The 27,768-nt window shown below is 44.0% G+C and overlaps 3 protein-coding genes across 5 annotated transcripts; 2 read left to right on the forward strand and 1 right to left on the reverse strand.

Moving 5' to 3' along the window:
- Positions 1-1,234: 1,234 nt before the first annotated feature.
- On the forward strand, positions 1,235-6,162 carry LOC146710815 (volume-regulated anion channel subunit LRRC8D). Of its 3 annotated transcripts, none has more exons than XM_085453448.1 (6): positions 1,235-1,357; positions 1,677-2,048; positions 2,688-3,269; positions 3,379-3,629; positions 3,968-4,345; positions 4,451-6,162. In XM_085453448.1, the coding sequence occupies exons 2-6, from the start codon at positions 1,704-1,706 to the stop codon at positions 5,571-5,573; spliced, it is 2,679 nt and encodes an 892-aa protein (XP_085309574.1). In that variant the 5' UTR covers positions 1,235-1,357; positions 1,677-1,703; the 3' UTR covers positions 5,574-6,162. The 3 variants fall into 3 exon arrangements, with proteins under 3 accessions (XP_085309574.1, XP_085309573.1, XP_085309572.1); XM_085453447.1 differs by having other exon boundaries at positions 1,689-2,048; XM_085453446.1 differs by lacking the exon at positions 1,235-1,357 and having other exon boundaries at positions 1,368-2,048.
- Positions 6,163-6,641: 479 nt separating this feature from the next.
- ddx39ab (DEAD (Asp-Glu-Ala-Asp) box polypeptide 39Ab) lies at positions 6,642-12,535 on the forward strand. The gene is made up of 10 exons (XM_085453449.1): positions 6,642-6,830; positions 7,690-7,906; positions 8,247-8,374; positions 10,047-10,323; positions 10,443-10,561; positions 10,696-10,827; positions 10,967-11,076; positions 11,249-11,393; positions 11,537-11,684; positions 12,022-12,535. Exons 2-10 carry the CDS (start codon positions 7,699-7,701, stop codon positions 12,036-12,038), a joined length of 1,284 nt encoding a protein of 427 aa, XP_085309575.1. The 5' UTR covers positions 6,642-6,830; positions 7,690-7,698; the 3' UTR covers positions 12,039-12,535.
- A 574-nt stretch (positions 12,536-13,109) lies between these two features.
- On the reverse strand, positions 13,110-21,780 carry LOC146710817 (CCN family member 1). The gene is made up of 5 exons (XM_085453450.1): positions 21,539-21,780; positions 20,099-20,312; positions 18,985-19,428; positions 18,334-18,512; positions 13,110-15,525 (listed from the first exon to the last, which is right to left on the reverse strand). The coding sequence occupies exons 1-5, from the start codon at positions 21,587-21,589 to the stop codon at positions 15,220-15,222; spliced, it is 1,194 nt and encodes a 397-aa protein (XP_085309576.1). The 5' UTR covers positions 21,590-21,780; the 3' UTR covers positions 13,110-15,219.
- Positions 21,781-27,768: the final 5,988 nt, after the last annotated feature.

A 27,768-nucleotide genomic window follows, 5' to 3' on the forward strand; every position in this document is an offset into this window, starting at 1 on the left:
ACGTAGAGAAGCTGAGCATGTTATCTGAAGAACTGTCCTCGTCAGTCACAGTTGCAGAATTTATCTTGAGATTTTTCTCTGTGGCATGAGTGAATGCATTTCTCGCTCACACATAATGTTTGCCACCACTGCTGCATCTTCCACACCACTTTTCGTTTCTGCTCTGTAAAACCAGGCCCCACTCTCAAAAGCATGCACATATGCAGACACACGCGCGCGCGCACACACACAGTTTTCACACTTACACACATACACCAGCTGTGTGGAGTAGCTCATCTTGTGGTTCATTTTCAGTTTGAGTGTTTGCTCCAGATTGTTTAGTGGCCTAAATATCAAGGAAATGACACCAGAAATTTACATTATGACCCTCTCTTGCACACACACACACAAAAATACTCACAAGTCAGTTTCAAAACTTTGGTCATCAAAGTTCTTTGACCTTTAAGGTCTCACTACAGAAGCTCGGGTTTTGTAATTAAGTGGTGAGAGCGGCACAAGAGGAGCATTCACAGATAATGTGTGCGACTACAGTTGAGTGCAGTCAGAGCGGTACCGTAACTTCAGCGACCTCTGCTGGACAATGCTCTCAGTTAACTGTTTTACTGTAGTTTATGTTGTTATGCAACCTTATACCTCTTTTATCTGACGCACTAGACATTATTTGCTTTAATCCATATAAGGATTTTAAGTATGAAGCTGCAAACACAATAACTGACATATATTACAGCTGACACCTAAAATAATGTGTAGTTACAATGTAAAAAGTAAGGCTTAGGGTAGTTTATAATACAGCCCGCATACCTACTAGTACTGCAAAATTAGAATGAAGAAAGTGGAGCTATAAGTACTCTGTCTGCTTTTCTTGGTTATCACCTTGTTCTACTGAGCCTACTGGGAACTACTGTTGGTGACTTATGGAGGCAGATTTCACCAGGCTGTATTGTGAAGTGTTGTCAATTGAACTTTCCAACAGTGTATAAAGCTGGTAAAGTGTTCCCGTCATTATGCATATGAAGTATTTTCACTTTGTCCAGTGGAAACATTTTTCCACTGTTTTTTTGTGTGTGTCACATTTTTGTCTACTTCAGTTCTGAAGGAGTTAAAGGGAGCAAGCAAACCCCCTGTGGGTCTTGAGCAGGCTTCTAGCATTGAATTAAATTTCTCAGCCACACATCCTCTGCTGCCATGGCAACTTTTGAAAAGCCTTGTGCCAGTCAGCTCAGGAGGAGTTTGTTTTGTAAGTTTCAGAAGTTTTTCACTGCTAAACCAGACAGCGCCGGCTTGGAGTTTCTGTAATGCGGCTGTGGGTTGATCACAAGTAGAGAGAGAACAGCAAGAGAAGAAGTTATTTGCACAGGTAGGTGAAGAGCTGTGGATAAAACAACAAGGACTGTTATGATCCAATTTGCATTGTTGCCAAGTAGAACTTAAGTGAACTTTTTTATATATATATAATTCGTTTACTCTTAGTTAGCAACAGCATTTCAAAGTTTTCTGGAATACATCTATTTGAAATTTCAAAAGATTTTCTATGTATTATATCAAATTGACTGTTAAATATTCACAAAATTCACTGTAGTTCAGTTCTGCAGTTTAGCTCATGATGTGATCCTATAATACAACTTTCCACATTTGGTCAGTGCTGTAGTTCTCTCTTAGTTTTCTCATTTTTAAAGCAAATCTTGCAGGACCCAGAGGACGCCATGTTTTCCCTGTCAGAGCTAGCGCCTCTGAATCAGCATCAGAACAGGTCTAAACTGCTGAAGCCCTGGTGGGAGGTCTTTATGGACTACCTGGTGGTCCTGATGTTGATGACATCTGTCCTGGCTTGTACGGAGCAGCTGTCCAGGGACCGAGTAGTGTGCATTCCTTTGGATTCAACTACAAACACTAGTGATCACAGTCACTCAAAAAGTGCCAATGTGGGACTGTCTCCATCGTCACAGCCTCAAATACACCACGCACACAAAATCGGCCCAAATCTTCACTCTGCACCTCGGGGTCGGCGCACGCACTTGGTGTACCAGCAGTACATTTATATTAGCCAGGTAAAGTAGTGCTGGCTTTGTTGTTTTTGTTATTCACTCTGTGAAAGCATAGAGTGAGCTATATTTAACATTCTGAACCTTTATGTAAAAGGACCTGCTCATACCCACAGGTTATTAAACCGCTTATCTCAGCTCTACAGTGGAACTTTAATCTCCCAGTTTCTTCTGATTCACACTTTGACTGTTTCAGTGCTCACTCACAGCTCTCATGGTGTTGCTTATTTAAGCCTTACTAACCCTCGGAGATAGAACCATGGTTTACCCCTATAGCCAACCTATAGAAGTAAACCAGCAAACAGTATATCTAGTATGTCTACTAGACATACTAGTAGTTCTGTCTACTAGTATGTCTAGTAGACAGAACTAGTATATACTAGTTCTGTCTACTCACAGAACCAGTATGTCTAGTTCTGTGAGTAGACATACTCACAGAACTGGGCTTACAGTGTATCCTGTATTTTAAGCTTTTACCCATTCAAATCAATTCAATTAAAAAGAATAACTTTAGCACCCATTTCAGTTTTTATACTAATCCTCTTCCTTTGTTAACAGGTAACCCTTTGTTATTAATGTTTCACAGTGTATGTCTGCTGCCCCCATGTGGTCAAACAATCAATTGCTGTTTGCCTGTTTCTATAGGTGTGCTACCATGAAGCTTTGCCTTTGTCCTCCCGCTTCTTCCCTTACATGGCCTTGCTTCAGTCCCTCGTCCTGGTAGCCAGTGGCTCCTTCTGGCTCCACTTTCCCCACACCTCATCCCGCATAGAGCAGTTCCTATCCATCTTGGCAAAGTGCTGTGAGTCACCCTGGACATCTCAGGCCCTGTCTCATGCCGCCCGCCAAGAGAGCATCCAGGAGATGGTGGAGGAGGGAAGACGAGCACAACAACCACACCACCGAACTTCCACTTCCCCGACAGTGACCCACACAAGACACTCGAGCATAGACTCGGGCACAGACAGCCCACTTTTAAAGAGGATAGACAGCGCATTTGCCACCCCTCCATCCCCTTGTCCCTCCACACTGTCCTGTAACTCCACTGTGTCTTGTGTATCTCTTGACTCCCGGGAGCAACTTCCTTCTTCCAGCCCATCAGTAATGGCTGACAGCCACAGCCAGGTAATCAGTCTGGATAAAAGTGATGGGGAACAGGCGAGGGCGCTGTTTGAAAGGGTCAGGAAGTTTAGGTCCCACTGTGAAAGCTCAGCTGTCATTTGTAAGGTAAGAGATCCTCTAGTCTGCTAGATTTACAGATCAACTTCTTTGCTACCTTAATTTTTTTTTAATTCCATGAATCGTTTAGTCTTGATGCCCATTTTTCCCTCTTCAGGTCTACTTGGCTCAGACAGTTTTCAAACTCCTGATTGTAACACTGATTATGAGTTACACAGTCCCTCTTCTCGGCTCCCTGTCCTTCAACCACACCTGTCACCCTGAGGAGCGGGCCCTGGTGGGCTACGCCACCTTCGAGTGTATCCACGTGCTCTCCTCACTTCTCCGCAAACTGCTGGCGGCCTACCTGACCTTACTGGGCCTGTATGGTCTGCTTAATTTTTACACTCTCACCTGGATTTTAAGCAGGTTAGAATAAAAAAATGTTAAAGGTGCACTTTTCAGTGTTTTTATCGCAGAAAAGGTAGGAATATATATTTTTAAAGTGGATAGTTTTGCCCAAAGAAAGTTAGAGTATGTATGAGTGCTACTTCAGGCTTTAACAGGCTTTGAGGAGAGAAACTAGTCTAAATGTAAAAAGCATAAATAAATAAATGATGCTCCTGATGATGAGCATATCAGAAAACTAGTTACAGGGGTAAAAAATGTAGTGCTGTGTTTTTGGCTACAAAATATCCTGTTTGATGTTTCTCTTTGTTTTTTCTTTCTTCTTCTTCTTCTGCCTTGGTGTGTTTGATTCAATTCAGCTCTCTGCAGCAATATTCCTTCCATTCACTGAAGGAGCTGAGCTCCCTGAGAGATTTTCCTGACCTGAAGAACGACCTGGCCTTTCTTATACACATGTTAGACCAGTACGACCCTCTGCTGGTCCAGCGTCTCTTTGTGTTTTTGTCGCCTGTCAGTGAGAGCAGGCTGCTGGAGGAAAGCTTAGAGAGGCGCTGGGGGGAGGAGAAGCTGCACGCCATGATCAGCGTGGATGCAGACGGCCGCTCCAGGCTGCAGCTGGTGGCCCTGCCTCGCCTTCCTCCAGCCCTCTTCACTCTCAGCCAGCTTCAGGTCCTCAAACTGGAGCTCATCGCAGACACCAGGTTTACTGCACACATGACCAGCATGACCTCACTCAGGTGAGTTGTACAGTGCAGGGGCGTAGTCTTTGAAAGTATTTCTTTTAAAGTATTCACTTCTTTTTAGACTCTAACTTGGACTTTTATGTGGCATTCCAACTACAGGGAGCTGCACCTCTACCACTGCACAGCAACTGTGGATCCCAGCGCGCTTGCCTTTCTCCAGGAACGTCTAGAAGTCCTTCAGCTTACCTTCACTCAGGCATCAGAGATCCCCAGCTGGGTCCTCTCCTTGCGAGGCCTTCATGAGCTTCACCTCTCTGGTCGCTTAGGCAGTGACGGTGGGGTGGGCCGTAGCTGGGCACTGGGGAGCCTACGCCAGTTGCGACACCTACGTGTGCTGGTGATTCGAGGCATGTTGCAGCGGATCCCCGGTGAGCTCTGCGAGGTGGCAAGCAGCTTGGTGAGACTGGAGATCCAGAATGAGGGCACGAGGCTGCTTGTGCTGATGGGCCTGAAGCGGATGGTTTACCTGACAGAGCTGCATCTGCAGGATTGCCAGCTGGAGCGTTTACCCTCTGCTCTGTTAGCACTGACCAACCTCCGGGTGCTTGACCTGCAGCACAATAACCTGAGGACTCTGGAGGAGCTGCTTAGTCTGGCTCACCTTCGTCGTCTCTCTTGTCTTAGACTTGCTTACAACCGTGTTTTGGTACTGCCGGCCAGCGTGGGTGTGCTTAGAGGCCTCGAGCTCTTGGATCTGTCAAACAACCAGCTCCAGAGCATTCCTCCAGCGCTCTTCACTCTTCGACGCCTTCGGAGGCTCCTGCTTGCCGGTAACCTGCTGGAGGAGCTGCCTGCTGAGGTGAAGGCACTGCAGCTGCTCACAGAGTTGGACCTCAGTGGGAACAGGTTGGAGAGGCTACCCACTGAGCTTTTCAATTGCTGTTTGGAGTTGCGCACCCTGAATATGTCTCACAACTCTCTTAGCTTCTTACCCAGAGAGATTGCAGCTCTAAGTCAACTGTGCAGGCTGGACTTGCGCAGCAACAATCTGGAAGAACTGCCTGCTGAACTGGGCTGCTGCTCAGGGCTGCATGGAGGTGGTCTCCTGGTGGAAAACTGGCTCTTTCTTTCTTTGCCACCGCATGTCAGAGACTTCCTGAGCCGCTCTTACACCCCAGGTGGTGCGCACACAGAGGAGCATTCCAGGCCCGAGTCTGACAGTTTTCCCTACTTCTCTCCTACACAGTGGAGCTTCTCTTCTGCTCTGGAATCACAGATATAAGGACAACAGCTATCAGACTGGTGACATAATAAAATAAAAGCACTGATGGAGTTTCTTACAATTTAGAAGGTTTTTCTTCAACTACTGCATCAGGCAAATTCTTCACCAATCTGCCCTTATTGTCCATTTTGTTTTTAGAAAATGCAGAACTAACAGATGGACTGCTTTGTATTGCATTGAAAAATATTTCTGGAATATTTTTGAATAAGAACATCTGTGATGAACGCATAAATTGTGAGTTAAAATCAAATGAGTGTGGACATCTCCATTAATATATTTAAATAACACTACTTGTCATTCTGTATTTGTAGTTTTCCTGTTAAAGAATGTGAGATTTTATAGATGACAGAGCAATAAAATTTATTCTTTTGTAAAGATTTCTGCAGATCTGCAGATACTTCCTGATTGCTTCCTGTATAAAAGTATTCTTCAAAGTATTATGAAAGCTGAGACCTGATGCCAGTGTATCCATGTTGGATAGTTGGAAATACTGATACTTCTCGTTATTAATACAGTTACCGTATTATCGGCCTTTGGCGCCCCGTTTGTTATTCGTAATTCTGATTTTAATAAAAGGTTGTAAACGTTAGTAATGCTTCAACGACATTTATGCTGTACAACACTAATGCGTTCATTGACCACTAGAAGGCACTAAAGACTTTTAATTCTCAGTGCTTAATGTTTCCAGAATTAAAGCTTGATTTAGACTTGTGCAAGGAAACATAGAAATTACAGTTACATATACTTTTATTGATGGAGTCCGAATTTCTTCACACTGTTAACATCACATCCTGGAGAGGAGTTTTGCCTCGCGCGACTTGAACGTCTAGATTTCATACAATTTTAACGATTTCTGTGAAACAAAAACAAACTAACAAAATTGATCCAACCTGAATCAATTCCAGGAAGCTGTTTTATATTTAAGGTCACAGGCCTGCATTATCATACGCAAACACATCCCGGTTAATTTTATACTTATATTGCAGCAAAACGTGACTGTATTAATTTATTTCGAGTGTCCCTCCCGAGCTCCCCTACGGAGAGCAGCTACAACTGTGTCCCGCTTTTTTCAACTGCGACGGACTGCGGCACACTTTTTGTCCAATCACAGGCTGCTTTTCACAGAGGTCGCATAAACGGGCGAATGATATCGACCCGCTTTAGTCGAGGCGGAACTTCCGGTTGGTGGTATAAACTAACTGAGGCCTCTCCATGCGGTTGTGATCTATCGGGGCAGTCGAAGCTAACACCGAAACGGTAGGAATCCTTGAACTACTTCATTGTCCCGCTTGGGCGGCTTTCCGCGTCTCGTTTCACCTAAAGAAGCTTGTGAATTATATTTGTTTAATTTGGGCTGCAGTAGTGTTTGCTATCGCTAAAAATAACCTTTCGTTGTTTGTTTCAGGGGGCGGTGTTACTTAGCGTTTTGTAGCCTAGCATTTGATAGCCTAGCAAAGCAATCGCCACTTAGATTTCCTTATTTACACGAAATATGCCGCCTTTTTGTCATCCACATAACACTCCCGTTACAATTACGAAAAGATCGCCTTCTTATGCCGTTGGGAATATTTAGTTGGTCGTAGCGGATTAGTTGTTGTCGTGTAGAAGAGTAGCTTGCCACGTTAGCAATGGTTATGCAACACAATGGCTTTCTAGTGTTGTATGCGCTTAGAAGCTAACCGGTTTGGTCAATTTGACATCGTCGGTTACGGTTTTGACCTTGTTTGTTATATTGAGTGTACGTGGTCGTACAGAATATTTTCTGCCTACAAAACACTAGAGTATTCATATTTAGGCCTGCTCTGTTGCGTGTTTTCTTGCTTAGCATTTCTTAACCACAGGCTTACTCTTTAAAATTCAGTTCGAGTTATACACAATAGAGCTAATGTTTGGAGTCACGTTTATAACCAACCACGATTTTCATAGTTGCACAAAGTCAAACCCGCCTTGTAATGGTAGAATAAAATAAGACTTTTTAAATGTATTAAAATATGTGCAACAAGTGGGCTCGAATAAGAACCTCGCTTCATATAATCTAAGTAAAGGGAGCCCTCTCTTACAGACACAGATGAAGGACAGTGATCATTAATACTCAGCTGTATTTTCTTTGTTCCAGACAAATACAATGGCTGAGAATGACGTTGACAACGAGCTCCTTGATTATGAAGAGGATGAGGAGCCTCAAGGAGCCCCCGAGAGTGCAACCCCAGCAGGCAAGAAGGAGGTGAAAGGTTCCTATGTTTCCATCCACAGCTCTGGTTTCAGGGATTTTCTTCTGAAGCCGGAGCTTCTCCGCGCCATCATTGACTGTGGTTTTGAGCATCCATCTGAAGGTGAGACGCATTCAACTGTTCTGGTACCTTTTGTTAAATGGGACTAGTGGGGAACTGGCAATTGAGTTTGTTTATGGCATACCCTTGCACTACACTGGTAGAACCAGTCAAAAGCTGTAAGTCTGCATGTTCTTCAACAGCGCTTACCTTATCTTGCTTGCATACATTAAGAATTTTTGAATAGCTTGACTTGCTTTGTGCGTCTAAAAAAAATGCACCACTCCCAGCAGGACTGCCACTCCTCTTGTGCTCTTTATAGCAGTTCAAAGAAATTGATTTGCAGGTAATAATAAGACTGCACTTAACATTAATATTTGTGTTGTGTTGTTTAAAAACACAGTGCAGCATGAATGCATCCCACAAGCTATCCTGGGCATGGACATCCTGTGCCAAGCCAAATCTGGTATGGGCAAGACGGCTGTGTTTGTGTTGGCCACCCTGCAACAGATCGAACCCGTTGACGGACAGGTTAGTATGTGTGTTTAACATGCTTTGACTGTGCCTTCAATGTTGAGCTTTTCATTTATCGGCAATGAATGTTATTAGTCTGGTAATTAATGAACAAGCCAATAAAAGCTGATAGAGGTCCAAATGTTTTTGTTGTCCTGTTTTTGTTTTTAACTTAGCTGAAGTCAGAGCCACCTGTGAGAGAGCACAAACAAGACTGATCAAAATCAGTCTTAGTCAGAGCTAGGGAATGCCAACAGAATCAATACCCATGGTACCATTTTGATACCAAGATTTATGAGATGCAGCAGTGCTCGTCATCAGCTTATGCAGGGAGGCAGAAATCCTTCCAAAACTAAAGGAGGCAGGATGTGGTTTAAAGTATTCTATTGTCAAAGAACAGGTGGAAGATGGAAAGTCGTGCAACTGCAACAAACTTCTGCTCTGTCTCTTTTTTTTTTAAGGAAGGCAGTCGGCTGTGCAGCTACTTTGCATTCAGGTGGCTGCAAAATCTGAGATAATTGATTAGCAAGAGGCGATATGCAAACAATAATTGGACTTCCAATTTAGCAAGGCACATGAAAGACTGGTATCCAGAGCTATTTATGTAGTTCACGTTGAGGACGAATAAGTTAAGAGTGACATCCAAAGTTTTGTCCTACAAATCTTATCCAGAATCACAGATTACTGCTTATTTTGTTTGAGACTCCCCATTGTAAAATAACCTTGAAATGTTTGTGCTCACTTAATGTAACTAACACGAGTTACAGTCACTTGCTAGTAACACTAATGGGCTACTCGGCAGCCATCCTAACATCTCAGTCTGGGTCTTGTCAGTAAAATGATGTCAACATTTAAATAAATGATCAGAATTCTAAAACGTTTTAGTAACAGTTTAAGTACCTGGCACCAGCCAGTCATTTTGTTTCACTATCCAGCTGTGTGATTCTACTGGTATTGGTACCAACTGATGAATTTCTGGGATCATGACATTCCTTATTAATATACAAATAACAGATTTCATAGGTGACTTATAACCAGCAGGTTTCTTTGTTGGGATATGCAGTTTTGAGGACAACAATAAAATATGTTTTAGCGGGAAATCTACGACGTAATCAGAAACCCGTCTTAACGCTGCACCAAAACCTTCCACATAACTTGACAAGAGAAATGTTACTACATGTTGGGTTTTCTATGTTACGCTTGCGGTTAAGAGGGGTTTCCGTTTAATATGTAGATTTCCTGCTAAAGCATAAATCAGGCATAAGGGTCGATTGGCTTAAGTGTTCGTGTCAGTGCTGAAATGCAGCGCAGCCGATCCTGGTGGAATTTGGGGATTTGAGAGGATGGATGACATTCGTTGTGTATTATAGCATCAGTCTATTTGATTGTAAGTGGCATTTTCATGTTGTGCTTGTTATGTGGAAATTATACACCAAAGAGTTGATATATGGCTCAGTTCTGGCTTGTAGAGTTGCAGACCTTCAAGTCTAAGGTGTTATAGCTACAGTGGGATGTAATTTTCTTTCAAGGACAGATGCTTAGATGATCATAAAACACTAAAAATGTAACATTAACATTAAATGCATCTTGTCGTTTGTAATGTAAAACTGTTCATTTTAAACAAATTATTCTGCCTACCTTTGACTTTTTGATAGATTTTTGGATTTAATCTGTGTTTCCTTGTCTCCAGGTGTCTGTATTAGTCATGTGTCACACACGAGAGCTGGCCTTCCAGATCAGCAAAGAGTACGAGCGTTTCTCCAAGTACATGCCCACCATAAAAGCAGCCGTATTCTTTGGTGGCCTGCCTATCAAGAAAGACGAGGACGTCCTGAAGAAGAACTGCCCTCACATCGTTGTCGGAACTCCCGGCCGTATCCTCGCCCTGATCCGGAACAAGACGCTCAGTCTGAAGAACGTCAAGCATTTTGTCCTGGACGAGTGTGACAAAATGCTGGAGCAGCTAGGTGACTTTTCTTTGCTTTTGTCTTCCCAGTTTTCACCAAGTCGGCAGCAAAACTGCAGTAGTCAGTCAGAATCTTACCTTAGTCATTTTTTTCACTCTTTTTCTTTCTTCACATGGCAGACATGAGACGTGATGTTCAGGACATCTTCCGGATCACACCGCATGAGAAGCAGGTCATGATGTTCAGTGCAACACTGAGTAAGGAAATCCGTCCAGTGTGCCGCAAGTTCATGCAAGATGTAAGTAAGCAGCGGAGGGCTGCTTCACCTCTGAATGTCTGTTGTTTTTTGTGAGACAACTCATCTCCACCACTTTCGGTCTGTACTGAAAACTGCTGCACTGAAGTTTTACTTACCTGCTATCTCATGTACAGCCCATGGAGGTGTTTGTGGATGACGAGACCAAACTTACACTCCACGGCCTGCAACAGTACTACTGCAAGCTGAAGGACAGCGAGAAAAACCGCAAGCTATTTGACCTGCTTGATGTGTTGGAGTTCAATCAGGTGAGGGAACATACATCTTTATATTGTTGCAAGCTAATGTTTGTATTCAAAAGGTCCCAAATACTCATTGAAAGCTGTAATGAAAATTGCATCAGAGGTCTAACTCGGTGCTTCCTTAATGCCCGTGCGTTGCCTCTAGGTGGTGATCTTCGTCAAGTCAGTTCAGCGCTGCGTCGCTCTGTCCCAGCTACTGGTGGAGCAAAATTTCCCTGCCATTGCCATCCACAGGGGAATGGTTCAGGAGGAAAGGTGACTTATAAACGCTCAACTCGTAAACATGCTCTGCTGAGCTTCAAATGTGTTGTGTATTTTTGAGAGCAGGAGGCCTCATCCTTCAACTCAACGCATTAGTCTTCAGAGAGTGCTTGTTGATAATCCTCCTGATGGTTCTGTCCTCCTTCCCCTTCTTACCCTCTCTCAGGCTGTCTCGCTATCAGCAATTCAAAGACTTCCAGCGGCGGATCCTGGTGGCCACAAACCTGTTTGGCCGAGGGATGGACATTGAGCGAGTGAATATCGTCTTCAACTACGACATGCCAGAAGATTCTGACACCTATTTGCACAGGGTGAGAAATGAATTTCTGAGCCCCTCTCCTTTTTCATATGCAGGAAAGTTGGCTGTCTTATTTGCTCATCAAGCACCGTGTGAATGCTAGTGGTAGTCCATGTTGCAGTTTGGACTTACTCTTACCTTCTCTGCGCCCCTCAGGTTGCCCGTGCTGGTAGGTTTGGGACCAAAGGCCTGGCTATAACCTTTGTGTCAGACGAGACTGATGCCAAGACTCTAAACGATGTGCAGGACCGCTTTGAAGTCAATGTGGCCGAGCTGCCAGATGAGATTGACATCTCATCTTACAGTAAGTGTTTTTGGTTTTTCTTATTTCTGAATGCCTCCTTAAAAGCATACTGATGTCTTTAATAACATTAGAACCACTGTGATCTGTGGATTAAAGAGTTTTGCAGCACTTTATTATTAAATCATTGCGTTAATGCTGAAGCGTTCCCCACAGAAAATTGCAGTAAACCTTTACTCGGCAACAAGACGCAACAGTTGGTGCTGTCACGTTAACTGAAGCGCTCCTCAAATCCTTCACATATTTAACCTGTTGCTGAAACGTCGGTATGCTCAGCTGTTGCTCATCGTTCTGATGTTTTGCGTGCTCAACTAGTCTCTCCTTCTCTCCCCCTCTGTAGTCGAGCAGTCCAGATGAGTCCCCGGCCAAACGGCAGTCTGCTCTTCGTGGATCTCGTCTTGTATTTGGAAGTAGACGTACTTCACCATTGATTTGAAAGCTCTGCCTTTCCTCTGTTCACCAAACGTTTATTTTTATTGTCAGTTTTTAGGGGGGTTTGGTTTTAATTTGTCTTTGTTTTGCTTAATGGAATTAAAACTTTTTATAAAATGTCATTTTACTGTTGTGGTCACTTATGAGGATGCTGTCTCTGCTCAGTTTTCATTGGTTTCAGTCTCAGCAGCGACAGAGCTTCAGGGAAACTTTCAGAGGAACATGTGATAGGAGTCTGTGCTTTTTCTTTATGTCCAAGCAAGATTTGTATAGGAAATGTTTTGTTTTCCTTCCCAGTACAAAAAAAGTGGCTGTTTGGCTGGTAATCAAAAAGTTGTAAAGACACAAATTTGGCTCATATGGCAGCTCTTTCTATGGATTTTTAACTGAATATCCTCCAATAAATGAAGTCACCACATGAACTGGTAGTGATGAATTTGCAGATTTTGACGGGGCAAAACATGTCACTGTTTAACTGTATTTTTTTTTTTCTTGGTATTTTGTTTTAAGTATTAAAAATTCAAAGTGTTAAACAAGTGGAAATCTGCTTAGATGATTTAGCAACAATTCAATACTGGATAAACATCACTGTGCAGAGTCATAGTGATGGTTCTCTGCAATTTTTATTGCTGCACAGTAACTCGATATTGGATGTTGATATCTTAAGTGCAGTTGGGCAGACACAAATTTATCTTGCCACTAAGGTAACTTTTCTTTAGTACCAAATAGTGACTGTAGTGTACATGTGTAAATACATGAAATGCCTGCTAAATGTTAACATAGTATGGCTCGTTGCAGGGCTGCTAGCATAGCTGTGAAATTGCAGATCTTTGGCTGCTCCGCCACAGCAGCTGGATCTGCATGTTTGATCTGACTCAATTTAAACCAGATGCATTTATCTGCATGTTAGGGGGATGTGTTAAGCGCTACACCATAGAGTTGCTGTATAATTTAACCTACGTGACAAAAAAAATCCTCTTTTGATAAATGTTCAACAGTGATTGTCAGAGAATTTTATTTTTTAAAAAGCGAAACGATGATGAACTCATTCCAGCTCTTAAAGTCAACTGTAAACTAACCAGATTCCAAGAAGAGTTAATCACAAGGAACACTTTTTTTTTTTTAAGCATAAGATCTTAAGCATGACTCATTACAGAAAATTACAGACTTATTAATGTACACTACTAGTTCTACAGTCATCAAGCTTTCAAAATTGGCACTTAATGCTCATAAACGATCTGAACCCTGCCTCGTCCAGTGCTAAACTATACATGGACTACTTCAGTATAATGATTGGCCCTTATACAGCAGATAGAACTACAAAGGTAACAATGTGTCTGTACATAGCTGCACTATAGTTTCCCTCAATAAAACTAAAGATACAATATCAAAACCACAGCATCTTCATGGGCAAAATAGCAATGGAAAACACAAAAGACATTTCTTAGCAAATTAAAGTTTAAAAAGAACCCCTGATAAGGATTTGGGGCAGCAGATGTTTTGTAGTTGAGATGGTAGGGGGGGGAAAAACATTCACCTCAGGGCAAAAATGTGTAATTTATGGCACAAACGGATAAAGTACATTGGTGCTTCCACTGAGACGAAGTTACCACTGTATACAGTAATTTTAAAAAAGGCAGTTCGTGATTTCAACTCATCTGTATGTGGATACCAGATTAGGCTGTGAATCAAGGTTGCTGTAAGGTGCTCAAACGTCAACCCAAACACCAAGTCGGGTGGATAATCATAATAAAGGGCTAAGCCATCCGTAACGTACAACCTGAAGATAGACTTGACAGTGTTAGTGTCCTTAGAGGTAGGCTCCTGCTGACATTTGGCAGCTGTAGACCTCAACCCCCTGAAAACAAAATTACATAAAGCTCTTCTCACAGCCGTGTGAAACGACTGAACAGCCTTTCAACAGCATTTCTCAGAAACAGGATGCACTTTAACACGAAGAGGCTGCTCAGTTACGAGCCAGATTAGACGACAGAGCAGTTCCACCTTCAAATCACAAATAACACATTTACCGTGGCACACGCAGCTTTCCAAAATTCATTTATAAAACAAACCAGAGTGGACGATTGTCTCCTTCTGCCATCACGAGTCAGGATTGTACCTGGCCAAATTAGGTGGTCGACTTGTTGGCGACAGAATCCCGAGCGTGTTCTTCGGATGCTCGCGAAATGTCTCAGTTTCTTGTGAAGGCAAGGCGAGGGGATGAGTCCAGCTGCGTAAACAACCTTTGACATTTTTTCCCACTTATGCCTCCAACCACCAAGTTCAACTCCAACTTTATCCATTGTATATACCTCATTTCCTCCTTTATCATTTGTTGTTCATCATTAGATATGGCTTTCTGACCAAATCTGAGCCCGGGGTCAAGTCCTGGTTTGATGGCAGTTCCTCACCCTCTCTCTGGGCTCAGCAGTATTGTCCGCCTGATATTGTTGTTCTGCCACATCGATTCTCCGAGAATAGCAGCGCCACCTTCCCCAGTGGCAGGCTGCTGTGTCATCATGTCTGTCTCGACAATAAATACCAGAGAATAAATACCATAAAATGACCCAAACCACATTCCCGTCAAAACATCTGAGACAAACTTCCATCTTCTACCAACGCCATCCTATTCTTCTTTGTCACTTAGTCTATCAGTTGTCATATACTGGAGTGCGCAGACGTGATTCCAGCAGGTTTGTCAAATCCACACCGTGAATCCTTCAGCACACGAAAGACTTATGCATGTCTGTGTTTCTCAGCTGTTCCCAAAAACAGTTCTAGGGAACTTTTGAAGCTGGGCACTAACATGGGGTCTGCTTACACCCAAAGATTTATTCACAGTTTAAAGTCTGGCAAGGCCAGAAACAGCTTTTTATCTACACTAAAGCAGGGCCTGGTCACTTTTGCGGTTTCCACATTGTGAGGTACGCCCAGTCCGAGACACATTCCTCTTTTCCGCATTCATCCTCAAATGTTTCGGTGTGTGTTCCGCTCATGGATCCACTAAGGACAACTACTCTATAATGGGTACTGCTGGGGCGGGGGTGAGATGGGGGAGTTAATGTCTGTTTTTATGAAGGAATGTAGGTTTGGCAGGGTAACGCCGCTAGTCATTGAATTTGTGCGTGTCCCCATAGAGCCACAGCTGTGGGGGCATTACGGCCTCGTTGAGATGGTTGCACTCGTCGCTGCACTTGCACGACTGGATGAACATCACGGACCTGCTGAAGCGTTCGCCGTCAGGGCAGGCAAAGGTCACGTTAGCTGTGCGGGTGCGACGTGGCGAGCAGCAGCGGCCGTCCCGGCATACTCCACAGTAGTTGGGCCGATAGAGGCGAGTGCTCCTACAGCCAGCATATGACAGACGATGTGGCTCTGGGGCCTTATGGGTGCGAGAGCACTTCCTTCCTTTCTGTGGACGGAGAAAGAAGAAAGAAGCAATTCAGTTTTTCCAGTGAAAAGGCTTCACCAGGTGTCTACAGCCATGCACGCAGGGCTGTGAGGCTGTACTGTTCACCATCCTGGTTTAGCCTGTCACAAGGGGACTGTTTTCCAGTGAAAAGTAAATGAACTGATGTTGATGGCACTGACATAAAGTAGTGCCCAAATTTAAAACTTGATGTTGATCCTGCTATAATGTCACCAAAAATCACAGACTGTATATAAAAGGTGGACATGTATATAAACAATATCAGTTAGCAAACAGAGCAAGAGGGTTCCTGGTTCAAACCCCAGTCTGTCTCTGTGCATCTTAACCATCCAGGTGCAATTGTTTCAAAATTGGCCACAAGTATGAGGAAGACAAAGTAGATAGAACATAAGCTTTTTTTTTTTTTTTTTTTAAAGCACGTCCCAGTGCAATCCTAACATCTACCACAGTTGTTCCATCACATCTCCCCCAAAAACACTTCCTTTGTTTTGTGTACTTTTGCAGCATTTTTCTATTTTCTTGGTGTTTTCTTAAGTTGCACTGCATTTGACCTCTCAGGGCAACTGTACACTTGATCTCTGAGCTCTTTAAACACTTTCTTGCAGAATTTTTAGTCTTTATTTAGCGATTTGAGGTCTTATCGTTTTATAAATTATGATCAAAATAGCTAATAAAACATAGTATGCTTAATTGTGGGCTTACCTTGTGATTATCAAGTGGCTATTGTGTGAGCATGCAGAGTTTTTGGTCAGACCCTCCAATCACTAACTAATGGCTAATAGAGCTAAATTCATCTTTTATATACACTCTATGATTCCAGTTTACCCTGAATGTGGACCAAACCTTACAGTGATCCAGTGATCCTGACATCCAGTGATGTCAGGAATAGTCAGGGGAACATGAATAACCGCATAAATTCACCTTACATACTTAACTCTACCAGGTCTAAAGGTTGTCGAGATATTTAGAGAATTTGACTCTCTGGGTGATCCATAAAATCTGCTAAGAAAGTCTTTCTTTGGCACAGGAGGCATGGGTGTGGTGTGTAGCCGGTTTAAAACTGTGCTCCAGTGAAAGCTTTATGGCTTCACGTTTGCTTGAAATTAGAGCTGCCACCGTACCATAGAGCAGCATCAAGCAACTTGTTATTCATCGCTCATGACGTGAAAAACAAAGTTAATGGGCTGAAAGAAATAAAAGGTCAGAACAGCAGATGAGCGCCAGAGAGAATAGCGTGCCAGCGATAGTTAAGGATTGACACTTGTTTCCATTAACACCCACAGCAGCTCTGCAAACACTGGGAGAGCTCAGAGAAACAGGTGCACAACAAGCCAATCAGCTTCATGAGTGGCTCGAGGCAGGGGGCAAAATGTTTCTGAGAGTGTTTTGTTTGAAATGTGAGAGAGCAACAGAGTGGGCGAAGTGCTCTTTAAATCACACAGCATAGTGCCACCGAGTGCAGCTGTCGGCCGCGGTGTCACGTCAGTGAAGGAGACAGAGTTATTCCTCTGTCGCAGCAGCAAAAAGTTCTCCGATTCACACTTATGTAGTCAAAGTTCAAACGTGAACATGAAGCCAGTAAAAAAAGTGCAGCTTCGTGAATAAAGGAGCAACTGAAAGTCGCATTAGCAGGTATCAATCTATTAATTATAGACTGTATATAAAAAAAAAAAAACACAGACACAGTAAGATGCATTTTGAAGCCTCTGTATTAGCATTTTGGTCACCACCATGATGTTTTTTTGGTTTCTTTTACTGTGTATTTGTACGAACAAACTGCATGATCTATGGTGGGGGTTTTTTGTTTGTTTGTTTTACACAGTTTGCCTTTGCAGTTATTTCCATCTTAAATTCTGTGTTTAAAATTAAAAGCCCCTGTTATTCATATTAATGCAAAAGTTAAAGTGTCTGACCTGTAGCAAAATGTTTAAAGTTGCGCTTTTAACTTTTTTAGTAGTCATCATATTTAGTAGTAATTAAGCCAATTAGGTTTATTATATTTGGGTAGATCAAAGTGATGATGACATGAGCTGTACCATGTACAGGATAGGGCCGTTGCCAGTTACTTTTTTATTACAAGTTACACGTTCCTAATGTCTTCTAATGACTCCAAAGTGTAGGTAATTAAGTATGTCTGTTGACGCTCTGCATCTTCAGAGGTTGTGATGAAGCTACAGGATGTGTTGTGGCCTACTTCTTGGCGTTGAGCACTTGCCGTTTAACCAGGCAAGGCTTTCTGATCTTAGCCCTGTTGAAATTTTACTTTTATAATTCAGTTCCAGTAAAGCAGGATTTCATTAGAGCGTTTTATGATCTTTGAACTGAGCCAGGCTGTTCTCTCTAGTTTCATTCTAGTTTTCATATTTACTGTATGAATACATTTACTGTATTGAGAGTGTTGTCAATCATCACAACCAACCCTCTGGCAGGAAATGTGAAATGGTATTTTCAAAACTTTCAAACTAATTAGCTACACTTTGATATACTTTGATATACTCTGATCTACAACGAGCTGAAGCCACAGGTCTCGTTCCCCTCTGTTTTCATCTCACACAGCAACAGGACTTTGAATAGACAGAATGGATCAAAAAGGGGTCCAGCAACAGAGGGATTCGAGGGGAGGGGGCTTTATACATGCCATGATATTAATACAAACTGCCCCTCGAGAGACGCTTCTTTCCTGAATCTTATTTAGTCTGGTTGCTGGAACTCCGTGGCTGGGGTCATGAGAAGAAGGTCTGCCTTTATAAGGATCTTTAAAGCATCCAAACACACTCATGCATTCCTCACCTTGACTGGGATGGACATGGAGCTGCAGGGCCGAATGTTGCACAGGCGCGTCTCCTTGATCATTTTACACTGAGCATTGTCATTTGTAACACGAGAAGAAACGCCCATCCCACAGCTCCGGGAACACTCGGACCAGGAAGTGGTCTGAACCACGCACTCATCACTTGTTTGCTTCCAGGCTACGAGAGATGAAAGAAAGGACACGTGAGGGAGAGCGATGATGGGAAATATTGAGAGAGAGCCAGAGAGAAGCCAGGTCAGCAGGAGTTAAGCAGGGGGAGTGAAGTGGCTACTGGGAAGTTTGAGGGAAAAGCAGAGGTACACAGATGCACAGCACACTGGCCTTATTCACTGAACAGGCAACACTGACGCACAGAGAGGATGATTACAGAGCAGGGAAAGCTGGGTGACGGAGGCATGTGCTGTGAAAGAGCAGTGTGTGTGAGTGCGACCAAGAGCACCTCTGGTGTGCAAGGAGCCAGTGGAAAACAAGCTTCACATAAATGCCAAAACACATGCATGGACGCCGGGGAGACGGCTCACAGCGAGGCCGTTTGTGCATCAGCGGGCTGAAGTGAATAAAGCGTAAACAGGACACTTTACTGTGTAGTGGAAACAGGCGCACTCCACAGCAGGTCACCAACTCCTCACCTGCCAGGTGCTTGTTTCCACGTGGCTTGCCCCACTTGCGTACCGCTTCCACCAGTTCGTTGCCAAGGGTATCCTTCTCCTTTTTGTGTTTGTAAGTGTAAAACTTCCGGTAAGGCTTCGGGAAAGGCTTTGGGTAGGGATACACTGGGTAGGGAATGAATGGAGGGTACGGAGGGAAAGCGGGAGGCTGGGGTCGGCGATACACCGGGGGCACGACCGTGGTTCCCTTGTGGCAGTCGATGCTGAGGCAGCACTGCCCGGGCACCTTGACCAGCTGCGGGGCAGGGCAGGAAGGTGACGCCAAGGGCACGTGGCTGGGGCAAAGAGGCACGCACCCTACTGCTCCATCGATGCAAGTGCATTGGTGTTTGCAACCAGCTCTGAAGTTCTCGCCGTTTTGATAAATCCGACCGCTGTATTCGCAGGAGCGGCCCTCGGCCTTCGCTGGGAGGAAGAGAGAAGACAGGCGAGCTGGTCAGAACGCTTTTAATAGCACACACTTAGTCTTTAGACATCAAATAGCAAGACTTTTATGTGACTGTGTATTTAATGTGTGTGGTGGACAGATGAAAGGAGAGAGAGAACAGTCGCAACATCTCCACATTTAAGAAGCAAACACTATTCTTAGACCAGAAAGGGAACGTTGACTTGTTTACAACGTCCTTTCCCTTAACACCCTGAGTGGGACTCCCCAAACAACACCCCGGATACCCCCACCCCCCTTTATATAGCAACACCCCCAAATAAACACACATATAAAAATACCACTGTCTGTGCATGTGTGTTTGTGTGTTTCACAGGCCTGTTTGTGTACACACTGCAGCACTTATATAAATACCGGGGCTGGCCGGGTTTCAGTCACAGGCTCATGAAGGTGCTCTGTTTTTTGAAACGTGGCACAGGCTTCAAACCTCAAGCCCCTATCAAAGAGAAACCCCAGCCGCCCTGGCTCAGAAGCCAGATTCCCCACCCTGAAGTTACACATTGCCTTACTTCAACCCCCAAAGCTGTGCCTGATCTAAAGCAGGGGTAAAAAAAATAAATAAATAAATTCACCACTTCTCAACCCTTCCCACCCCCACCATCCCTGCTCTGCCACCTCTGTGGTACATACCCCTGCAGATGCCATGGGTTCGGCCCACATCATTGCCATAATTGCACTCCAGTCCTTTATGGTGGTCACAAGGGCGCCCCTCATGGCAGTCTTGGTTTAGCTGGGCAGCGCACACCTTGCAGCAGCCGCATCCGTCTGGGACTGAACTTACCCCTGGGGGGCAAGATGGGGGCACTGCTGGGCACTCGCACACTACTGGACACTCAGCAGTCACCTGCAGGAAGGGACAGAGTAATTTAACCTTCTGCACCAAAAGGAATAAAGAGAAAAATCACACTGGAACCAGGCAGGACAACAGATTGACTCAAGTTACCCAGATCACAGAAAGTCCTCAACGTGTATGTATGAATGCGTGTGTGTGTGTGTGGCTTAAAATATTGCCTGAATACTCGGCACTGTCCTGAACCCCACAGGGGTATCTGTAGCCCTCTGTCGCCTTCCGCTTGGCATTCGCCTGGCAAGAGGGGATGAAAGGTACGTTCACTGACCCCCACCTCCCGGCTTCTAAATCTTTTGTTTCTGACCCCCTTCTGTGTCGACACACACACAAGCCACTCTCACCACTCCCAGCATTTATTGGGATCACACAGCCTGTGGATCATAGGGAGCTGTCAGTCTGACTGTCCGCAGTCAGATCACCTACAGTGATCCCTTCCTGACTCCGCCGCCACTCTCTTAACCCGGGCCAAGTTCTGGTGTGCCAGAACCAGCACTGGCACTGCTTTCACTCACTGCTGAGGTTCCTGGGAGGGTTTAAAATTACATTACACAAAGACTGAACAATAACTCGTGAATCACCGTGCATAACATGGTAAGTTAAAGCATCTCCCAGCCAAAAGTCACATAATATTCTTTGAGATATTTATGGAGCGGAACGACTTCATATCGAAGTGTATTTTTATACCCATTGGATAAAATTACTGTGGTATAATTTTAGACCTACAGTTGGATGGAAGCCGGTGTACACATAGTAGGGTTTATTACTTTTACTTGTCAGATAATTTAATTAGACTGCGAAGAGAGTGTAACCAATTACATTTATATAGTTTGCATATATTTCCCCTTTACTTGAATATGCTTCGGACACTAGTGATCACATTTGTAGTGTAACATTACAAAATGTAATGGAAATAAACCGCCAAACAAATCGTAAAATGACTCAACTGACTTTACATGGGACCTCTTGAAACACCGCTCAAGACCTCTTATTGCTCCTCAAGCCTCAATTTGGAAACCAGCCAACCAGAAAGCACAGTAGCCGCCGTATTAATAAGCGATGACAATCTTAACAGTGCTGGGAGCCACTGGGCCATTATTATTTTGGCACGCAGCGCTAACACCAGCATGGAGAGCAGACCCTGACAGCACGAGAGCAGCACGGGCGCGTGAGACCTTAGAGCTCGTGCGTTTGCATGAAGGGAGAACACTTCACGTACTCACCGAAGCGACTGTAACCACTTGTAAGGCAGCAAATAATAGCAGCGTCCCCATGCTGTCAGCGTGCTCACATGGAAGACGGGAGAGCGTTTAAAAACAGCGCTCTGTGACAGGAAAAGCCCAAATCCTTCAAGTGAGCAATAGCGTTGGTCCACAACAGTAAAATCCGACTCGCAATATATATATATATATTTATGTATCCTCACACGTCTTCCACCAATCTCTCAAGTTCTCACAGACCAAAAGTTTGAGCCTTGTTTTTATATCGTTCCCTTTCTTTTTATGGCAACCACGCCCACCCCAGCCCTCCTTTAACCAATTAGGACACAGGCGCGCGGCCAAAGTTGGAAAAAAAAGAAAAACAGGGCGGGAGGGCATTGGAAGGAGGCGGGGCTTGGACCTCCAACACAGGTTTGGTTGCGGGAGGGGGCGTGGCCAGCCATGAATGCACTCATTCATAAAAAATCAGAATTACTACATTCCAAAGAGGAGCTGGCTCTGGGATGTTTATTTATTTATGTTCGAGCGAAAATAATATTTTCGATGCTTTAAAGTCCTTTTCACACGCAAGCCTCTGTCCGGCTGCCGCTTTGTGAGGAGTAAAATAAATATACGCAGCTGCTCGTCTGCGCTACATTAATACTGGGAGCAGCCATGGAAAACAGCTAGGAATTTCCTTCTGCCACTTTATAAAAATACTATTAGACAAGAGTTGGGCAGATCAAATGCAAACACATGGAGAACAGAGTGTTCCTAGGAGCTGGGTTTAACTGCATAACAGAGTGAGAGGGATGTCTGAAAATCATTGAAATAATCAGTGTAATTCATCAGTTCCTATTTAGACCTCATGTCTCCCACACACAACCTGTTTTCATGGGTACTTGCACCAGCAAGTACCCATAAAAAACAGTTCTGTATCTGTACACTGTAAGAGTGTTAGAGAGGCCAGGGATGTGTGCCTGGACAGTCTCTGTGTCATTTTGACACAGGAAAACCAGCCATTCTCAGTACCTGAACTTGTAGGTAACAAGTCCCTTTTAGGGACTCACATTGCTGTTCTCTTTAGAAGCACTGTAGACATTTTCCACATTAGTACATTCTCAGACATGAAACTGTTCACTGGAGACACAAATGCATGGAGTAGGTTGCTAGTTGAAAGGTGTGAGAAGGGTTTGTTGTTCTCTACAATGATTGTTAAGCAAACCTGTGGTCATTTGTGCCAGCGGGAGAAGAAATTGTCCCGTTACCTCTTTGTGCTAATAGTATAAATATGATAATCAATTATCGATTGATATGTGAAACACCTTTCCAAGGAGTCAAAGCCAAATAGATGAAAGCCAAACGTTATCATTATGAACTGTAAATAAACGATGGACGACATCACCGTGGTTATCATGTTGCCATTTTCCTGTTTTGAAACATCACAAGCAATAGGTGGAGCAATAGTAGAACCACTGCATGCCTTTCCTCTGGAGATGCTTGTGTGTGGTCAGATGAATGAGGCTTGTAGTAAAAATCACTCTGAGTCCTCAGGTTGAGTAGAAACGTACTGTTTAAGTACCAGCCCATTTACTTATACTGCAGAAACTAGGCTCGCCGTAAAGTATACCGTACTTTATTGTCTATTTTAGTGTAAATAGGACCGTAATTCAAAAAGTTAACATCATGATGTATTCAAAAATATTTGAAAGTACTGAGTTAGAACATTTACTCCTCAGGAAAGTGTTTACTGCACTTTTAGATCAAGTGAGAAGTAAGGTCATGTTTTCTATAGACTCCCACAATTTTGGACTTTTTTTGCAGCCAGAGGGGTTGCCCCCTGCTGGCCAGTAGAAATAATGCAGCTTCAAAGCACCTGCTTGCTCTTAGCTTATCCTTTTAGACACTGTTTTACACACTCTATATGATTATAAACACAGAAAACTCTCATCTAAAAAACACAATTTCAGTCTTCAAGCATCAATTAAGGTAGATTATACATATTGCATGCACCCCCTTGTGCAAGTGTGCTTACATTTGTATGTCAGCAGCTCGTTCCACAAAGCAGGAGCATGCACTGTCATACATTATACATATGCACAGTGTGTCCTCACTCGCACAAAGGCCTACACAGAAAACTAAAATTATGTATTCACCAAACCTCCATCCTCTTCCCACACAATCCATCTCTCTCTGTCAGGGCACGGAGGTGATGTAACAGGCCCGTGTAAACAAGCCCAGCGTGGTGAGAGAAAATGAAGAGAGGGAAAAAAACACGGGATTTTGCTGAAGCTTCTGTGTGTGCACCGACCCTCACAAAAAGGCACACACACATATGCGCTGCAGTCTGAGAAATACAGTTGTTGTTCTGAATTTTTAGGTTCCATTGACTCATCAGAGAATCTGTACTTTCCACTTTGGTCTCAGTCTCATCTGCAGCAGATGTAATAAACAAACTTGTTGGGTCTCTTGGAGATGGAAGGCATAGTCATCAAAGCAAGTGGTGACCTTTGTATTCTGAGCTCAACGGTGAACGTCAGCCCATAAACCCACCCAAACTGCTACAAGAGTTGGCTGGAAAAGCTCCCTGTCGCTGCTATTAAAAAAGGGAAGGTGCAAAAGGACAGGAGGGTAATAAGGAAAAGAGAAAAAAAAAGGCAAGCCATGGCAGGTGAGAAACACATCAAACCTTCAAAAACAACTCAGTGGAAATAAATGACAGACAGGGTGTGTGTGCGAGACAGAGAGAGAGGTGTAAGGCACATGGAAAGGGCCAAGGAAATATTAAATAGTGAGAAATAAAAGATAGAACAGGATAATAGTGTGAGGTCAGTGGAACAAAAGCAGCTCACTTTTCACACGTGATTCTTTGCTGCAGAGAACGAAACGCCACGAAACGCCTTTCTGTGTCTGTGAGAAAGCGTGTGTTTATACACAGAGGGGAATGGAAGTGGAGGAGGAGGACGAGGAGGGAGGAAGACAGGTGTGGAGTGTTTGTTTAGGAGAGCTCCTGCCACACCTGCCACGACACTCCTCTTACTCTTTCAGTGGCGCGGCCAACTCACAGAATTGTGGACATACACACTCCAAGAAATTCGAGATACAGCTGGTGCTCAGGGTGTAGCCAAAGGTGTCTGATCTCAATAACACGGTAAACTGAGTATTACAGGGACTCCTTTATGCTCTTTTCCAGCAGAATGGTTTTTTTTTAATTTTCATATATATCTCAAACTGGGCCTTGATGCCGTCTTTTTATCCTCAGTCTGTAACAAGCCTTTTTAAAATTCCTTTACCTTTTAGGCTACTCTCCCTTTGCCAGCTTCCTTCTGATTGCCTGTCTGTTTCAAACAGAAGGTTTAAACCGCAGGCAGGTGGGGCTCCTTGCAGGCATGCTAATTTGATACCCCGACTCTTTTACTGCAGAACTATGTTATTATTAAACATGCAGAATATGGATTTGGCATAGTCTTGCTGAAATAAGCAAGGCCTTCTCTGAAAAGAGACCCGCTGAATGGCAAATGGACTGATTTTTTCACCTTATCCACAAGGAGTCGCCACAGCGCACAGCTCCACATATTTTATTTGGCATATTTTAACATCAGGTACCCTTTTAGAAGTTTGAGTAGAGCTTTCCTACTTATTTGGGATCACTTGGAGCTGATAAGTTTAACTCATAAGAGCCCAGACCCATTTTTACTGCCAGGAAAACTATGGGAAAGTCAATTTTGAAACTTTAACAGAAACTTTCCTCAATGTGTAAAGGGGCGATGACACCTGTGTCACCATGGCTTCTTATCATATGGGGGCAATCGGTTTATTTTTCAGCATAACGCAATAAAGTTGTGATTTTTTTTAGCAAAGTATCAAAAACTTTATTGAGCATGAGTGATGTATAAGGTGCACTCAAAACACTTGCACACACTTGTGAGGACATACTGCCAGGGGATCAAACTACCAATCAGCTAGCAGACGACCTACCTCCTGAGGCTGGATAGCAGCTCCAAAACCTTCTATATACTCTTCAGTGTTCACGTTGTCTTCACAGAACAGCAAGTTACCCTTGCCAACCGAACGCTCCCTCTCCTCTTTAGCCTGTGGCTGATGGACCGCTCTCAGAATTAAGCCAGTCCATTTGGCTGAACTGGGTCCAGAGTAGGCAGCAGTGTTTCTAGATCTTGCTTATATAATGTATATTAACTTTATTAATCTTGAGAACCCTGTTTCTTTTTTAAAAACTGTAACAGAAATAGGGCTGTCTTTGGGAAAAGTCAAAGAATTTTTTATTAGCGGTCCCTTGGTAATTTGAGGCATTTCTCTGTTGCCACAGACGGATTTAGGATAACTGACAAAAAAAAGAAAAGAAAAAAAAGAGACCAAGGGTACAGACTGTTCCAAAACAGGAGAAAAGGGAAAGAAAAACAAGCATAGAGCGAGGTTAGGAGAGTACCAGTTAGCAAGGATGAGAAGGGGGCAAGGAATTTAAGTCCCAAAGTTATTTTTAAACTAAGGACAGGAACTCTACTGTTGACTCCCCAAACACAGAATCATAGATCGGTATAGGAGCAGAGCTGAGAAAAGAAGACAGGGAGCTTATATACACAAACACATAGACACACACACACACACATATACACACGCTTCATGCATCTGTCAAGTGCGTCATCCCGTATGTGCGTGTACATCCAGGCACATGCATCCTCTAAGCACACGCCTGCCACCGTTTGGCATGCTTTATGGTCTCACAGCCACACTCACACCAGGATGTGTACGCGTCGTCCTGTAAACACGGCGCACTGCTCAGTTTAAAGATACTCGCGCGCTCAAACCTTCGGTGAAAAATGAGAAAGCGTTCGTTTGAACTTCCTTTGGTGCTATATCATTGCTGCATATGTGTATACAGCACATGTACCATGCATCTGATCTAACTGACCATAATTAAGAAGTGGTGGATAGGCAGAGAATCCTAATTACAGGCTGGCGGCGAGAGTGTTTAAAATGTGATGGCTCACCAGCTGTAGAATATGTGACTGTCCACAGAGGATACTCTCTCACACTAACTGAGATAAACAGAAGGTCATCAAGTGGAATAATCTTTGTGGTGCAATCTGCTCAATAACAGGCTTTATACTGTGTGCTTTTCCAGGCTGTTATTATCAAGTAAAGACATTGGGATTTATGGGAAGCGAGCTGGGACAAAACTCACACACAAAGGCGGGAGGGGAGCGTTCTGTGTACGCAAAGGGCACACACCCTGCCATTCATGTGTGCTTTGTCAGGGGGCTGTTATGAAAGCCCGGCTCCATCGGCGGCTGTTGTGTTCCCTCGACTGCTGGCTTGTGCAGATAGGAGAGGGAATAAACAGCCACGAGAAGAGGAGAATGGTCAGGTGCACCGTCACTGGATCCACGGCAGAGTCCACTGAAGGTCACAAGAATATCACTTCCCTCCTGACCTTTAGCTCACTGAGGTCTAACTTAGCACACCCTCCTGGTCTTCCTGAAGTCGAGGAGGGTGTCACAGGAAACTGGGTCACTTTTACCTGTTTGTATCGTAATGATAACACCCATCAACCACCTAAAGCAGGGGTCACGCCCTCCACTCTGGATCCCCCATCCTCACACGTGCATCCTACCACTCACCTCCAAGGTGTCACAGAGAGGAGCCTTGTTCTGGTCGTCTCCTCCTTTCTGCCAGGACCCCCTGAAAAATCCCAGCAATCCCTGCAATTTCCGGTGCAATGTTTATTTGGCAGGAAGAGAGGGCTTGTGGGGAGGGGGGTGAAAAAAGGGCCTCACTCACAAACAGTCTGGGTTGGTTGAGAGTAAACATGTGCAGGCGGGGTGTGTGTGAAACGAGCGGTAAGCGGGACTGAGGCTCATGTGTTCTGGTCCTGACACACAGAGCAACGCTCTGTTTCAGGCCCCAACCGCCTCAGCCTGATCAACATCCCACCCCGGCTACTATGAACAGCACCCTCTGCTGGAGAAATGGATACATGATGTTAAAAGAAAACTTGAGATCAAACAAACTAAGAACCTAAAATGTCTTTTTCTGAATAAGATATATAGGGGGAAAAAAATCCAGATCCATATATGAGCAGAGGCGCTAGCCCAGGGGTGTCAAACATAAGGCCCTGGGGCCAGAATCGGCCCAGCAAAGATTCCAGTTGACAGCTTTGAGAAATGAATAGGAAGGCATCAATTTTGGACTTTTTTACTGTACTCCCCCGTGCCCATTTATTAGAAACCAAAGTA

This window comes from Copadichromis virginalis, linkage group LG4, assembly GCF_057382275.1.
Source record: "Copadichromis virginalis isolate Kocher_CV1m ecotype Utaka linkage group LG4, C_Virginalis_male_GT1.1, whole genome shotgun sequence".
Taxonomy (NCBI): domain Eukaryota; kingdom Metazoa; phylum Chordata; class Actinopteri; order Cichliformes; family Cichlidae; genus Copadichromis; species Copadichromis virginalis.